The sequence below is a fragment of the Camelus ferus genome, chromosome 9, assembly GCF_009834535.1.
Source record: "Camelus ferus isolate YT-003-E chromosome 9, BCGSAC_Cfer_1.0, whole genome shotgun sequence".
NCBI lineage: Eukaryota > Metazoa > Chordata > Mammalia > Artiodactyla > Camelidae > Camelus > Camelus ferus.
In genome coordinates, this window is record NC_045704.1 from 56,433,981 (window position 1) to 56,447,798 (window position 13,818).

Genomic DNA, 13,818 nt, shown 5'->3' on the forward strand with positions numbered 1-13,818 from the left:
TGGGCTGTGTGTGTGTCTCAGGACATGGGGGGCTGTGCACATCAGTGTAGGGGGCGGGCCGTGTAGGGGCAGGAGATGTGGCCAGGCTGAGTTCAGGATCATGGGTGTCTGTCCTGTTAGATGCTCGCTCTCCATTGTGTCTTAGAGCTTCCTTTTTTGGAGAGGGGGCTTGTCTGACTGCTGCAAACCCAGCCCCGTCCCACCCCCTAGAGCAGCGGAACACTGAATCAGCTCCTGGGGAGGCAGGCCAGGTAGGGGAGGGGCTGCTATGAGCCACAGGGAGCTTGGGGGCCTGGAACTGAACCTCCCGGGAGCAGGGTCTGGGCTCCTAGAATGGGTATGAGTTCTGATCCCGACCATGTCCCGCTAGCAGCGTGGCCTCAGCCTCTGGGCCCTGCATCCTCCTCTGTGGACCAAGTACATGATGTCTGCTTCACAGGGATGGGGCTCCGCGGAGTGAGTTCTGTGCACGGTTCAGCCCATTGCCGGTGCTTGATTGTTGTCTAAGCTGCTGCAGCGGCCAGGGCCTCACGGCCTCCCTCATAGTATGTGTTTCCCTACTCTCCCTGCAGACACAACCACAGCAAACCCAGCCACAGCATGGTGGAGACCTGGTCTGGGAGCCCCACAGCCCCCTATGCCCCCAACCACAAGTTCATGGCTGCAGAGCAAGGGAAGAGCTTTCCACCTGGTGAGAGAGCATGATGGCCCAGGGTGTGGGGCACTGGCTGGGGGTCCTGGAAGGAATTCTCAGAGTGGTCCAGGTGGGGCCTGGGCCTCCCACAGGATCTAGGACTGGGGGCAGGGCTTACCCTGGGGAGAGGGGCGGGGTGCTGGCCCTCCTGCTCAGGCCTGGCCCTGCCCCCATCAGCAGCTTTGTCTCTCTCACCCAGCCTCCTCGGACCCCAAGGAGGAGGGCCTGGAGGCCCAGGTCAGCCGACTGGCAGAGCTGATAGGACGGCTGGAGAACAAGGTGAGTGCTGAGCCCCCATCTCCATCCCTCTATCTGTCCCCCACCCTCTCAGCTCCCAGGGACAGAAATTGGAGAGCCTGGGAAGGGACATCCCCCAGGTGGAGCATGGACTCAAGGCAGACCCTGGGAACATGTCCGAGGTACAGACCCAAGGAGAGGAGCCTAGGGGAGTAAGTCAGCAGGGTCACAGGCACCAAGGGGACAGCGCTCCAAGGAGGCTTGAAGGTGGGGTGGTCTGGGCAGGCAGCAGCATGGTGGGGGGTGAGGGCTGGTGACGTCCCAGGAGAAGTTAGAAGGACTGGCAGCGTGAAGTCTTTTAAACACAGTGTGGCGTGTCCACGAGTGATAGGAAGTGGGACAGCTTTTGCAGAATCATGTTTTCAGAGAACATTTCTGGACTCAGAGAATGGCTGTGTGTTTCTCAGGGCTTCCAGAACCATGTACCGTAGGCTGGGGGTTGAAACCCAGGCCTTCATCCTCGCACAGATCAAGCCTAGAAATCTGAAATCAGGATGCTGGACGGCTGGTTTCTTCTGAGGACTCTTTTGTTGGCATGTAGATGGCTGTCTTCTCCTTGTCTGTGTCCTGATCTTACAAGTACCCCAGTCATATTGGGTTAGGGCCCAGTCATGTGACTTTATTCTAAATTAATCACCTCTTCAAAGGTCCTATTTCCAAATGTAGTCATATTTTGAGGTACTGGGGCTTCAACGTATGAATTTTGGGGGAATGCAATTGAGGCCATAATAATATTTTTTGGAAGAAAGGAAACAGTTTCACTTAAGGTTTACCAGTGACAGAGTGACAGTGTTTGAATCCTGGCTGTACCACTTCACAGCTGTGTGACCTTGGGCCAGTGACTCACCCTCTCTGTACCTCAGAGTCCTCTAACCATAGAGAAAATAATCAGAATGGTACCTCTCACAGGGTTGTTGTGAGGATTGAATAACATAATGTCTTAATGGCTTAGCACAAAGCCTGCTGCATAGTTAGCACTTAATATTAGCAGTGTTGTTTAGCCATTATTATTAGACATTCTGATACCAAAACCTATACACATGCCCACACCATACCCATACACCTCCATACACCAAGATAACAGGTATCTCCGGGCTGTAGGCTTGCAGTGGTAATTTTACATTTCTCCTACTTTTCTGAATTTTATACCTTTTGCAAAAGTGCAAAAGAACATGCTTTGATGGGTTTGTGAGTTAGTTCTGAGGAATTCGTGAGGGCAGCGGGCGGGGTCCCCAGGAGAAGGCTAGGGCCGAGACTTGGGAGTCCAGAGGGAGGAGGCCGTGATCCCACCTGCAGGGCTGAGGCCGAGATGGGATCGCTCTCCCTACCCCCCCCTCCAACCCCGACGTTAAAGCCAGCTGCTGGGTAGGAGCAGTGGGAAAGGCTAGGCGGGGGACCCTGAGACCCGGTTGTCATAACAACTCTGCGGGCGCCCCCAGAGGGAGGCTCTTTGAAGCTTATTTTTAGTGCCCCAGTCGCCTTAACAACCGTCTGGTTGGAAACCGAGGAGCACCTGGGCGTCCTGGAGGCGGGGCGGGGCCCTCCTCGCCGGCCTCTGATTGGCCCGGGCTGAGAGCAGGACCCAATCCGAGGCTGACTCTGGTCTCCGCCCTGACGGACCAACCTGAGTGCTCCTGGCTCGTCTGGGCCGGGGAGGAGCGCTGGGACAGCGAGGCAGGGAGAGGGGGGTGTATAGGTAGGTGCCACCATGCCTGCTCCACCCTTCCCTCATCTTTAGCTCATCCTCACCCTCTTTCGGCCCTGCTGGCTGGGAGAAACCTAGGGAACCAGTTGCAGCCCGTGTTCTCCAGGAGCCCACCTATATGGTGGTAAAAGGATGGAAACAAATTTGCCTTGGCAGGACCACCTCAGCCACCTACAAAGCGCATTCACACTGTGTCCCCGATAAGTCAGTACCCTCTTCAGGACCGACTGTGGAATTTACCCGGCCCAGTGCAGAAACGATCAGGCCAGGCCCATTGTTCAAACATTAAGAATTAAGATGGGTCCTGCACGTCTGCCACTCTTGTTTTCCTTAACACCAGGTGACTGCCTCACACATGTGCTTGTGTAGAGAAGAAAGACACGGGTGTGTGATTTCACCAGGGACAATACTGTCCTGCTTGGCGTCTATGGCTCCAGTGCCCCTAGACGCCAGGGCCGGAAGAGATCTGTGTCCCTCCCTCTGGTTGGCCTTCCAGCCTGGCTACCCAGGTTCCCTATGAGCCAGCCCTGTGCCTGGATGGTGGGCTGAGCCCTGCCCAGGGAGGCCTGGCCCCTGGGAGCTCCCACCAGCCAGGGACTCTGGAGTCCCTGGAACCTTGGAGGGGAGGGGCTGGAGCTCTTTGTTGGCCCTGGGAGATCCTGTGTCATTGTGGTGATCCTGGAAGCCTCCGTTGCAGAGGTGGCCTCTGTCTCCATCATCTCTTCATGCTTTGTTGTTGCAGACACTTTGGTTTGACCTTCAGCAGCATCTCTCTGATGAAGAAGGCATCAACATGGTGAGGCCCCCCTCCCCTGTGGCCCCATCCCTGCCTGAGCAGGGACTCAGAATGCAGGTGGCTTGATGTCCCTGCTCCCTCCTACCCTGCCACCTCCACAAGGGGAGATGCAGCCCCTGCACTTGGCCACCCTCCCCTCCCAGGAGTGTTTGTAGCTCAGTTTGGCCAGGAGCAAAGCTATCAGCAGGACAGTGACAGAAACAGTCCTGCTGGTCACTTATTTTATTGTGTCTCGGATCTGATGCCTTGCAGGCAGCTCTGTCTTTCCAAAGCCCTTTGTCTGTTTTTTAGCATTTGGCTTCATAAGTTTAGTCCATTTTTAGCCAATTTTCACATGTAAAAATGCAAGCGTGTGTCTGTGTATGGTGGGCGTCGGGGGGTTGGTTTTATCTTGACCAGATTGTCCTGTCCTGGGGAGACTGAGTCCCAGGCTGTGCCCTTGGGGCTGGGTGGCATCCTGGGGCAGAAGGCTGGCAGGGAGTCTGAAGACAACAGCTCACCCACCCTGTGACATCACAGCATCTGCAGCTGGTCCGCCAGGAGATGGCCGTGTGCCCTGAGCACCTGGGCGAGTTCCTGGGCTCTCTGCGACAGTACTTGCGGCGCACCGCCGGAGCCAGGAACTGCTTTCAGTGAGTGAGCCAAGGGGCGGGCCGGTGGCAGGGAGCTCTGCTTGGGGGAGGAGGGACAGGGCAGGACCAGCCTCATCCCTGAAAATAAGTCAGACCTCAGGGAAGCATGTAGCGGGGCGATTCCAAGATTGGGTTCCAGTCCTAGCTTGGGCTTCCCCTTGCTGTGCAAATGTGGCCCATGATGTCATCTCCCTGACTTCAGCTTACTCATCTGCAAAGTGGGACTGCTGATCAGACCCGCTGCCTGTGGTACTCAGAGGTGTCAGTGGAATGACTGCTGTGGTGGGTGTAGGCCAGTGCCTGACTATAGTCAGCGTCCCCCAGTTCTAGTCCACGGTGTCTGCCCTCCTGGGGCCTCACCCTCTGGTCCCTGCTCCCAAGGCCTGCACTGCTCTGTGGCTTCTGAGCCCTCACCCTTGCTGGAGGTGGTCCCTGAGGGCTGTTGGCACCAGCCACCAGACCCTCTCCCTTCCTGTCCCTGGCCCCTCTGTCCAGGCCCAGTGAGCAGCAGCACTAGGCTCTGTCCCTGGTCCCTGCCTGGACTCCTTTCGTCTCCAGTTTGCTTTTTCCTACCTCGGGAGCACGTGGGCGAGGCCCTGGGGGCACAGTGTCAGTCAGGTGGCTGCTCTTGTGGAACATTTATCCTGGGTGGTGGGAGAGGGGAGGGAAATGAAAGATGATTCCCATTGGCAATGGGTGCTTTGGAAGCCAGGGGACAGGGTCCTAGGGGCGAGGGGGCTGTGCGGAGGGGCTGCATGTGCACTGAGCAGCCCCACCTGCAGAATCTGAGGCAGGGGCCTGGCTGGAGGCGAGACTGGAGTGGCAGCAGGGGTGGCAGCAAGGGTGCCGTGTTTGAAAAAATAATCAGCAGCTGGGCAGGCAGGCCCAGTCACGTCCGCTCCGCCAGCCCTGCCCATTCCAGGTACCAGGGACCAGGTGGGAGATGCTTCAGCAGGAGGGAGACTCAGTCCTGTCTCCCTTGTGTGAAGAAGGGCTGGGGACTAGAGTGCAGCCAGGCAGCAGGGGAACGTCACCTGGGGAGGGTACTCGGCCTTGGCACAGCATGGCAGAGCTGGGATCGATTCTGCAATAGAGCTGAGCGGACTTCAATGGCTGGGGTGAGGGGGCTGCAGAAAAGAGGTGACGAGGCAGAATCTGAGATTCTTGGCTTCAGAAACTTGATAGAGGAGAGGGCTGCGTGCACAGCTGGAGACGTCCGGGAAGGTCAGGTAGGTGGAGGAGTCGCATTACATTCCAGGTGCCAGTCGAGATGCCACATACAAGTGGGGAGATCCTGGGAGTGGTGGCCATGCAGGTCACCTAAAACCACGGGAGCTACACGCTTACTGTGGGAGAAAAATGCAGGAAGAGGGGGGCTGGGGGAGAGGGGAGGGAGCGGCACGCAGTTGGGTTTTCACCGGAGCATTGAAGAACCGTGTGTCCTCTGAACCCCAAGCCTGCCTGCCTGCACCCCCTACCCAGCCCGAAGCCTTTCCCTCCCCCCACGAAAAACCAATCAGTGCGTCAGCCAAACAGTCACCATAATTGCTGTCACTGTGCTGCCGCCACCACACTTAGGTGAACCAAATTGCTTGATGACCTTTGTGAACAGAGGGACAGGCCCATAAGCAGTGGGTCCGCCTCTGGGAAGGGCCGCGGCTCCTCCAATGACTAGGTATCACGCAGCCCTGTTCCCTGTCTGCGGGTAATTTTAGGCTGGAACCTAATGAACTGATGATACCATTTGTGGCCTTGGCTCCCTGCTTCTATCCTGTGCGGCAAAACCCGGAATTGCCCATAATTATACAGCAGACGCCGCCTCTGACAGATTCTCCTCTTGGAGGGCTGCCTGGGGTTGTGTTCCACGGGGCGTGTGAGGAAGAGGAGGAAGCGCCGGCCAGGTCGGCTGTTAGAGATGTCACCTGGGAAGCCGGCCCTCCCGCTCCCCATGGCGACCACCTTCTCAGAGGCGCCCCCTGCCCTCGTCCCCAGCCCCAGTCTAGGGGTCCTGTTTAAAATGAGGGAGTGGCCTGCCCCTCACCCAGGTAAGGCAGCAGTGACCCAGGGCTCCTGCTTTCGAGGATTAAAAGAGACCATGATTATGCAGGAGAACGTGGCAGGTGGGAGAAGCTTTGACTTTTAAAGTTAGGTTTTTTCAGGTTTTAGTGAAGAGAAGCCTTTTAAAAAATGAGATTTTATTACAGTTCATTCAACAAACAGGTACTGGCCACTCGGCAGGGCCTTCCTTGCTCCAGGTGGTAGAGAGATACTTAAACGGTGACACTGGACAGCTGGTCATGGAGGCTTCAGGTTGTTCTGATCAGAAAGGCCCTGCGTTACCGAGAGCAGCCTCGGGCTGCCTGTCCTGGCCGCCGCAGCTCCTGCCAGCCTCACTTATCCAGGGCCTGCAGGTGTCCCATAGCCTGGCTCTGGGGTGCTCTGTGTGCACTCCAGGGAGGAGCAGGTGGGGGCGCCCAGTCTGTCCGCTGACTCCGGCCTCTCTCTCTGCAGCATTGCAGCCGTGAGGCTGGCGGACGGCTTCACCTTCGTGGTGTATGAGTTCTGGGAGACAGAGGAGGAGTGGAAGAGGTAGGCGTGGGCCGGGCTGCAGCGCCGGCCGCAGCAGGGGGCTCGGTGGGGGGATGTGTGGAGGGGGACTACCCCGCCCCCTTTTTCAGGCCTTTTCCTTGTCGGGGAGGGTCACAGAGTCCAGGTTCCAGCAGCTTCCACCACCCAGGATGCTGGCCTCTGTCAGCCCCATGTGCCCTCGGTCCAGCTGGAGGCAGCATTTCTCAGTGACTCTCTCTTCACACTCAGCTGGGCTCTGAATCCAGGTTTCTGACCAGCCCTGGGAGCTGAGGCCAAGGTTGTTCCTGTTTGTCGCCCGAGGATAAAAATCCAGACTGTTCTCTCATTGAAGGGTTGCTCACTGGGAGGCCAGAAACAGGCTGTTCTCCCCCATGGCCCCAGCAGTCACCCCGGGCCTTCTTGTCTTCCCACGAGGGCTCTGAGCCCTGGGCTTGGCTGACGAGGGTATCAGCCCCCAGCCCAGGCTGAGTCAGGGTGAGAATCGGACCTGGAGCCGGACCCCCGGGCCTAGAGTTCCCTGGCATCCCCCTGGGTTGCAGGCACCTGCAGAGCCCTGAGTGCAAGGCGTTCCGGCACGTCAAAGTGGACACACTGAGCCAGCCCGAGGCCCTCACCCGGATCTCAGTGCCAGGTAGGTGGGGAGGAGGGCTGGGAACAGGGAGGCCATGGACTCAGGAGAAGTGGTTGAGCTGAGGTCCAAACCTTCCAGACTTCATTCTCTTGCCTTTGCTGCCAGGAATTATAAAGTCCACAAGTGAGGTCTCACTGCCGAGGCCAGGCGTGCAGGGAGTGTCCCAGATGCAGGGAGACCACAGGCCTCAGACAAGGCTGGGGCCCTGGGGAGGTGGGCCCCGAGCCCAGCAGGTACTGGGCCTGTGCCAGAGGCCCAGAAATTCCCCCTAAATTCCCCCTAGTCCAGGGAAGTCCCCACCATGGGACCACCCCCTGCCCCATTCATAGCCAGACTGAGGTTACCTCCAGGTAACCTGTGACTCACTGCCAGGGCGACCAGCAGGTGCCTTTGCACCTGTTGAGGGGCCCAGTGCCTTGCTTTGTGCACTGAGCTCCCCCCAGCACCCCTTTCCTTCTTGCAGGCCACCCTGGCACAGAGTTGGCCCCCAATGAATGAGGGATGGGCTTGCAGGAGTCGCTCTCCTGTCCTGAGCAGATGGGGGAGCGGTGTCCCCAGGGTGCAGGGCAGGGGAGGGGCTGCTGTTCCCCACGGCCTTTTCCCCCTGACAAGTCTCTCTCCAACCCTTTCACTAGCTGCTTGGTGCACCCTGGGCCGCGACTGACCACCTCCCTGAGGCCCCGCAGGTGAGCCTGCCGCCGCCTTCCCTCTTCTGAAGGACGTCCACTCTTTTCTAGAAACTTGTATACAAGCTGTCTTTTCCACATACTTCCAAATGAGAATGTCTTTTCCCGCTGTCTGAAGCAAAGGAGAAGCCCTGCCCCTGTGGGCAGAGTGGCCTCGGAGCTGCTGGGGCCCTGCTGAAACCAAAGGGCAGTGGTGACAGCGACCGGAGGCTTCCTGGAGGCAGCCCCTGCCCCTCCCCCCTCAAATGGCCACGCATGCTTGGCCCCCCACACCCAACCCTGGCCTCAGCAGGACTCACCCTTCTCTCTCCCCTCCTGGTTGCCGTTCCTCTGCCTGTAGGAGCCGAGACCCCGTAGTGAACCTGGGCCTGGGCCGCGCCCGCAGGTGGCAGTAGACCCCCGTAGCCTGTGCCCTGCCCGGCAAAGAGCCACCTGGGCAGGAACCAATAAAATCCCGCTGGGAATGGCTGCGTGTTGGTCTCCTATTTCCTAGTTGATGACAGCTGGCACAGTGAAGCTCAGGATGCTTGGGGCTCCATATTATCCAGGAAATCTGAACCAAGTTATCCCAGGCTACGAGGTATGTATTTCAACAAATGCAAAGGTCGGGGGTCCCCAAAACCCCCTGCCTCAGTTCTGTAAGTCACTAGAAGGACTCAGAGCTCAGCAAAGCCATGATACTCATGGTTACAGATCGTGGAGCAAAAGGCTAGATTGAAATCAGCCAAGGGAAAGAGGCATGGTGGGGAGGGTCCGAGAGAGACCAGGCACAGAGCTTACAGTTGTCCCCTCCCAGTGATGTATCCAGACAGCACCTGCTTCTCCCAGCACTGATGCCTGATGTCACGCATTGGTTTGGTAACTGCCAACCAGAGAAGCCCCACCAGAGCCTTGGTGATAAAAGTTTCTGTTAGGGGCGGGGCCTGTAGACAAGGTTGACCTTAGCCTCCAGCCCCTCTGGGAGTCAAACTGATACCTTGTGACCTCAGGTAAACAAAGACCCTCACATCAGGCAGGCTGTTCCAAGGTCCTAGAGGTCATCTCCTAGGAGCCTAGGGCAAAGGCCAGACCTCTCTGGACACAGTTCACCCTTCACTGCATACTTGTAAAGCTGCTAGTCCAACAAGACAGGAGATCAAGACCCTAGAAAGATAGTTTCAAATCTGACTCTGGAATCTCTGTAACAAACATCCTCTCTCTTTCTCTGTCCGGGGCAGCATACACAGAAGTCTGGAGGGACCTGGAAGGAGAGAGCTATGTGTCCCTTTACTAAGGCAGGATGGAGGGGAGGGAGGGGGCTAAGAAAGGAGGCAGCGCCCTCGCAGGGGCAGGACCTAGGCTGGTCTCTCTATCTGCTGCTTTGAGTTGGGAGCTGCCAGCTGTGAACTGTGGTGGTCATTAAAGCTGTCACACTTAGGCAAGGCTCTGCCCCCGCTGTCCAGCCTCCTGCTGTCTGGAGCCCCTGCTCCCCATGGCAGGTCCCACCTCCTTGCAGGGTTTGATGCCGGCTGCTCACCCAAAACCAGGGGGTTTACTGGAAGAGGCAAAAGAAAGGGACTTTTTTAAACCAACCTTTCTTCCACCTCTGATCATTGTGATTAAGCAAAAGGATGAATGTGTTGCAACCCCATTTTTTTTTTCATTTTTCAGTTTTTAGGTTGAATTGTTGTTACAATTTGCACAGCCACCAATATGTTGCATGCAAATGCATATACACAATACACTGCACATATTTTTAAAATTACATATATGTACTAGTCATTGTTTCTAAGAACATTGACCTTTAGCTTTTTAAACTTACTTACACAGTTACCAATGGACTAAAGCTAACCACAAAATAAGCATTAATTCAAATAGATACATACACCCCGCTATTAACAGCAACATTATTTATCATTGCCAGGATACGGAAGCATCCTAAGTGCACATCAATAGATAACTGGATAAAGACGATGCAGCATATATACGTAATGGAATACAACTCACTCATAAGAAAGAAGGCTATTTTGCTGTTTGCAGCCCTTCATTCCCCCTACCTTTTTTTCCACTTCAAAACCCAGAACTTTATAATTGGCATAAACATTTCCATTGCATCAGCAACAAAATACCTAAATATAAACTTAACTGAGGAGGTTACCTATATTCCAAAACTGAAATGACACAAAGAAATAGAAAGATTTCTTGTGCTCTTGGACTGGAAGAATTAACACTATCAAAATGGCCACACTACCCAAAGCAATCCACAGATCCAAAGCAACCCCCATCAAAATACTCGTGACACTCCTCACAGAACTAGAACAAGCAATTCCAAAATTTATAAGGAACCACAAAAGACCCTACATAGCCAAAGCAATCTTTTTTAGGTCTTTTTCCCCCTTTCTTTTTGTTCTCTTTTTGCATTTATCTAAAAATTAATTTTTTTTTGAGGAACCTGGAACCCAGCATACTCCTTGAGTTGGGGAGAGAAAGCTGAGGTTGGGGATAAACGAAGTAGCTAGAGGGTATAGAGTGCAGGGCTAGCATGCAGGAGGCCCTGGGTTTGATCCCAGACCCAGGAGGCAAGGGACTTCTCACTTATTCCTTCTTTCTATTTAATACATACTTTGTTTACTTACGTCTACTAGTCTCATTTGGAGGTACTGGGGATTGAACCCAGGACCTTGTAAATGCTAAGCATCCCCTCCACCACTTGAGCTATACCCTCCCTTCAGCTGTTTTAAGAATATTCTCAGGGGGCGGAGGCTCAGGTGCACTGGAGGAGCCCCGTTATACGGGCAGGGTGCACTTGGGCCACTCATCACGCCTGCCTGCCCGAGCTCTCCCTGTGTGGGTGGATCTTTGCTGACTGCAGCCCACAAGTCTCAGAGCCCCAGAGCCGCCTCAGAGCCGCCTCAGCGTCTGAGTGGGAGGAAGAGGCTCGGAAGAGAACAAGTTTCATCCATAAAAAGTATGAGAGCTTCCACTTAATTTACACTTTAGTGCCAAGCATGGCTTCAGGCACTTGGCAGGCGCCATCTCCCTGGATGTTTCCTGTCATCTGCAAGATGGGGAGACGGAGACACAGAAAGGGCACACAACTCAGCAGAGGTCACGCAGCAAGCAAGTGGCACTGCTTGTATCTAAAACCAGAGCAGCTGTCTGCCCCCAGTCCTGTGCTCTAACCACCTCAGCATACAGCACAGACGGGGGAAGAACTGCTCTGGGTTAAAGCACAAAGACCCCAGTCACGTTCCTCCAACAGTGAAAGAATTACCATGTGAGCCAGCAGTTCCACTCCTGGGTATGGACTCTGCCCCAAAGAACTGATGGATTTAAGCAAACACTCATGCACAAATGCTCACAGCAGCTTATTCACAATAGCTAGAAGGTAGAAACACCACAAATGCCCCAAAACAGATGAACAGATGAACAAAACGTGGCTGATCCACGAGCGGAGTATGATGCAGACGTAAAAAGGAAAGAAGTAATGAACTACACCACACCCTGCTTATTGAAAGCCGCCAGCCACAGGGCCACGTGGGTATGATTCCCTTCAGATGAAATGTCTAGAAGAGTTAGGTCTACAGGAATAGAAAGCAGATTCATGGTTGCCTGGGCTGGGGGGAGGAAGAGGAGGGAGTGACTGCTCATGGAGAGGTTTTGGGACTAGACAGAGGTGGCAGTTACATGACATTGTGAAGGTACTACATGCCACTGTGCTCTACACTTCAAAGTAGTTACTTTTAGGTTACATGAGTCATGGCAATTTTTAAAAAATCACAAGCAACTCACCTGCCCAAACAGAGGTTCACCACTAGTATTCCTTGCCCTGTCCTGTTCAAAACCCACCCCTTCTGTGGCCACCATCCTGTGGGGGACGTGGGCAGCTCCTTACGTGCTTGGGGCTGGCAGCTCCCTGGGCTGCTCTCCCTGCACCATCACTTGGGCTGACCTAGGTCCGAGGAGAGACACTGAGGCTAAGAACAGTGCTCACAGAGGTCTTCCTGTGTTAGCAACCTTAAGACAGGGCTGGCCGAGGTCACAACTGGTAAGTGGCAGCCAGAGTCAGCTCAGATGGTCCAGATCCAGAGCCTACGCTCAAGGCCTTACGACACTACCTGGATCTCGAGGACACCACTTCAAGCCTGCCTTTGTCCGGGTGCTGTCTAAAACCACAGGGACAGGGAGGCACTCAGTGCCGGAGCAGGACAGTCCTGGAGACGGCTCATACCTGCCTTCCTGAGGCCATCAGAGGGCGGCATCCCAGCCTGCAATCCTTTGATTGCATGATGTCCTTGTGGTATGATGGTGGATTGGAGGCTCAGTCCTAGGGGAACCACATCTGTACCTGTCACGGGAGACGAAAAACGATTGTCCCTAGGGGTGATATCTGTCACTCCTCAGAGAGCCCCACCTTCATCTATTCTCAGCATTTAGTGCCAGGCCACCACCTCCCTGATCTGCTTTCCTGCTTTGGGGTGAGACCCAGCATCCTCCTATTTCCCTTGAGTGCCAGGAAGCTCAGTGTTCACCTACTAATCTCAACCTAGGTTTTCTGGAAATAAAACTACTCAGAGTCTGGGTCCCCTACCAGCTGCTGCAGATACATTATCAGTTTTAATTCTCACACAGGAAGCCCAGATCACGTCATCCACAATAAATCTGCTCTATTTTCTGGTGGGGAAATTGATTCTTAGAAGAGGTTCATCAACTTCCTAAATCTTGAGAAAGGAAATACCAGAGAGCATTCAAAACCAACAGTCTGACTCCAGAGCCACTTCATACACTGTCTCCTTTTATGGTGTAACCCTCACGTGCCATACTTTGGTCCTACATAGGACCCTGCCTCAAGGGTCCTGTCACAGCCCCAGCCTTCCTGGCCAGTGGCATGGTGCCAAGCATGCCAGGTATAAATAATAAGTGATCATCCAAACTCGCTGCCAGCTCACAGATGATCAACACTCCTTTAACGCAAATCTCCTGGCACACGTGCTGGTTCTAAGCATCCAGGATGATGCTGCGGCCACTGCAGGGGGGGTAAGGCTGGTCCAAGAGCCCTTGGAGAAGCGTCCCATGTCCTCCTCACTGGGTCAGAGCTTCCTCCAACCCAGTTAGGGTAAAGGGGGACAGAGATTCTGTCCCTGTCCTTGGAGTTGATGAGTTCCAACCCCACTGGCTCCTTGGAGCAGAGTGGGAAGAAAATGGACAATGGTAAACTCACAGTTCAGTCCCGACCCCAACTCTGCATCTCACAGGACAAGCAGCCTTGACTTTTCCAAGCCTCAGTGGCCTCACCTGTAAAACGGGCGAGTTTGACAATACGATGCTAAGTCAAAGGAACCAGACACCAAAGGCCACGTGTGGTATGAGTCTGGTCATACAGAACATCCAGAACAGGCCAATTCCTGGAGACGGAAGCAAGTTTGTGGTTATTGGGAACTGCAGAGAGGGATGGGGAGCGATGGCTAACAGGTCCTGGTAGTTCTTTTGGGAGGGGGGGCGTAATAAAAATACACAGGAATTAGATACTGGTGATAGCCGCACCACTCTGCACATCCACTGACACCCACCGAGTTGTACATTTTAAAAGGGTGGATTTTGTGATATGTGAATTACAACTCAAAAAAACTTTAATATAGGTGGACAGGCTAGAGAAAAACAAACCACAAAACAGTTGTAATACCACCAACCTCACAGTCACACACACGTGACACAGCATAACAAGTAGAGCCCAGCCGCTTCCCACCTCGAGGGAGGTGTTCTCAGACATCGGTCCCTCCTGGCTCTGACATCCGCAGGCTTCTAGCAG

At 54.6% G+C, this 13,818-nt stretch overlaps 1 protein-coding gene across 6 annotated transcripts in view; it reads left to right on the forward strand.

Annotated features, from left to right (window-relative positions):
* Positions 1–8,494, forward strand: part of NECAB2 (N-terminal EF-hand calcium binding protein 2) — a 71,984-nt gene extending 63,490 nt beyond the window's left edge. For all 6 annotated transcript variants that reach the window (XM_032486859.1, XM_032486858.1, XM_006183960.3 and 3 more), the window contains 7 exons: positions 573–691; positions 894–973; positions 3,439–3,492; positions 4,012–4,124; positions 6,636–6,713; positions 7,253–7,344; positions 7,980–8,494. In XM_032486859.1, coding sequence (XP_032342750.1) covers positions 573–691; positions 894–973; positions 3,439–3,492; positions 4,012–4,124; positions 6,636–6,713; positions 7,253–7,344; positions 7,980–8,008 — 565 coding nt within the window. In that variant the 3' untranslated portion in view covers positions 8,009–8,494. The remainder of the gene's footprint in view (positions 1–572; positions 692–893; positions 974–3,438; positions 3,493–4,011; positions 4,125–6,635; positions 6,714–7,252; positions 7,345–7,979) is intronic.
* Positions 8,495–13,818: the final 5,324 nt, after the last annotated feature.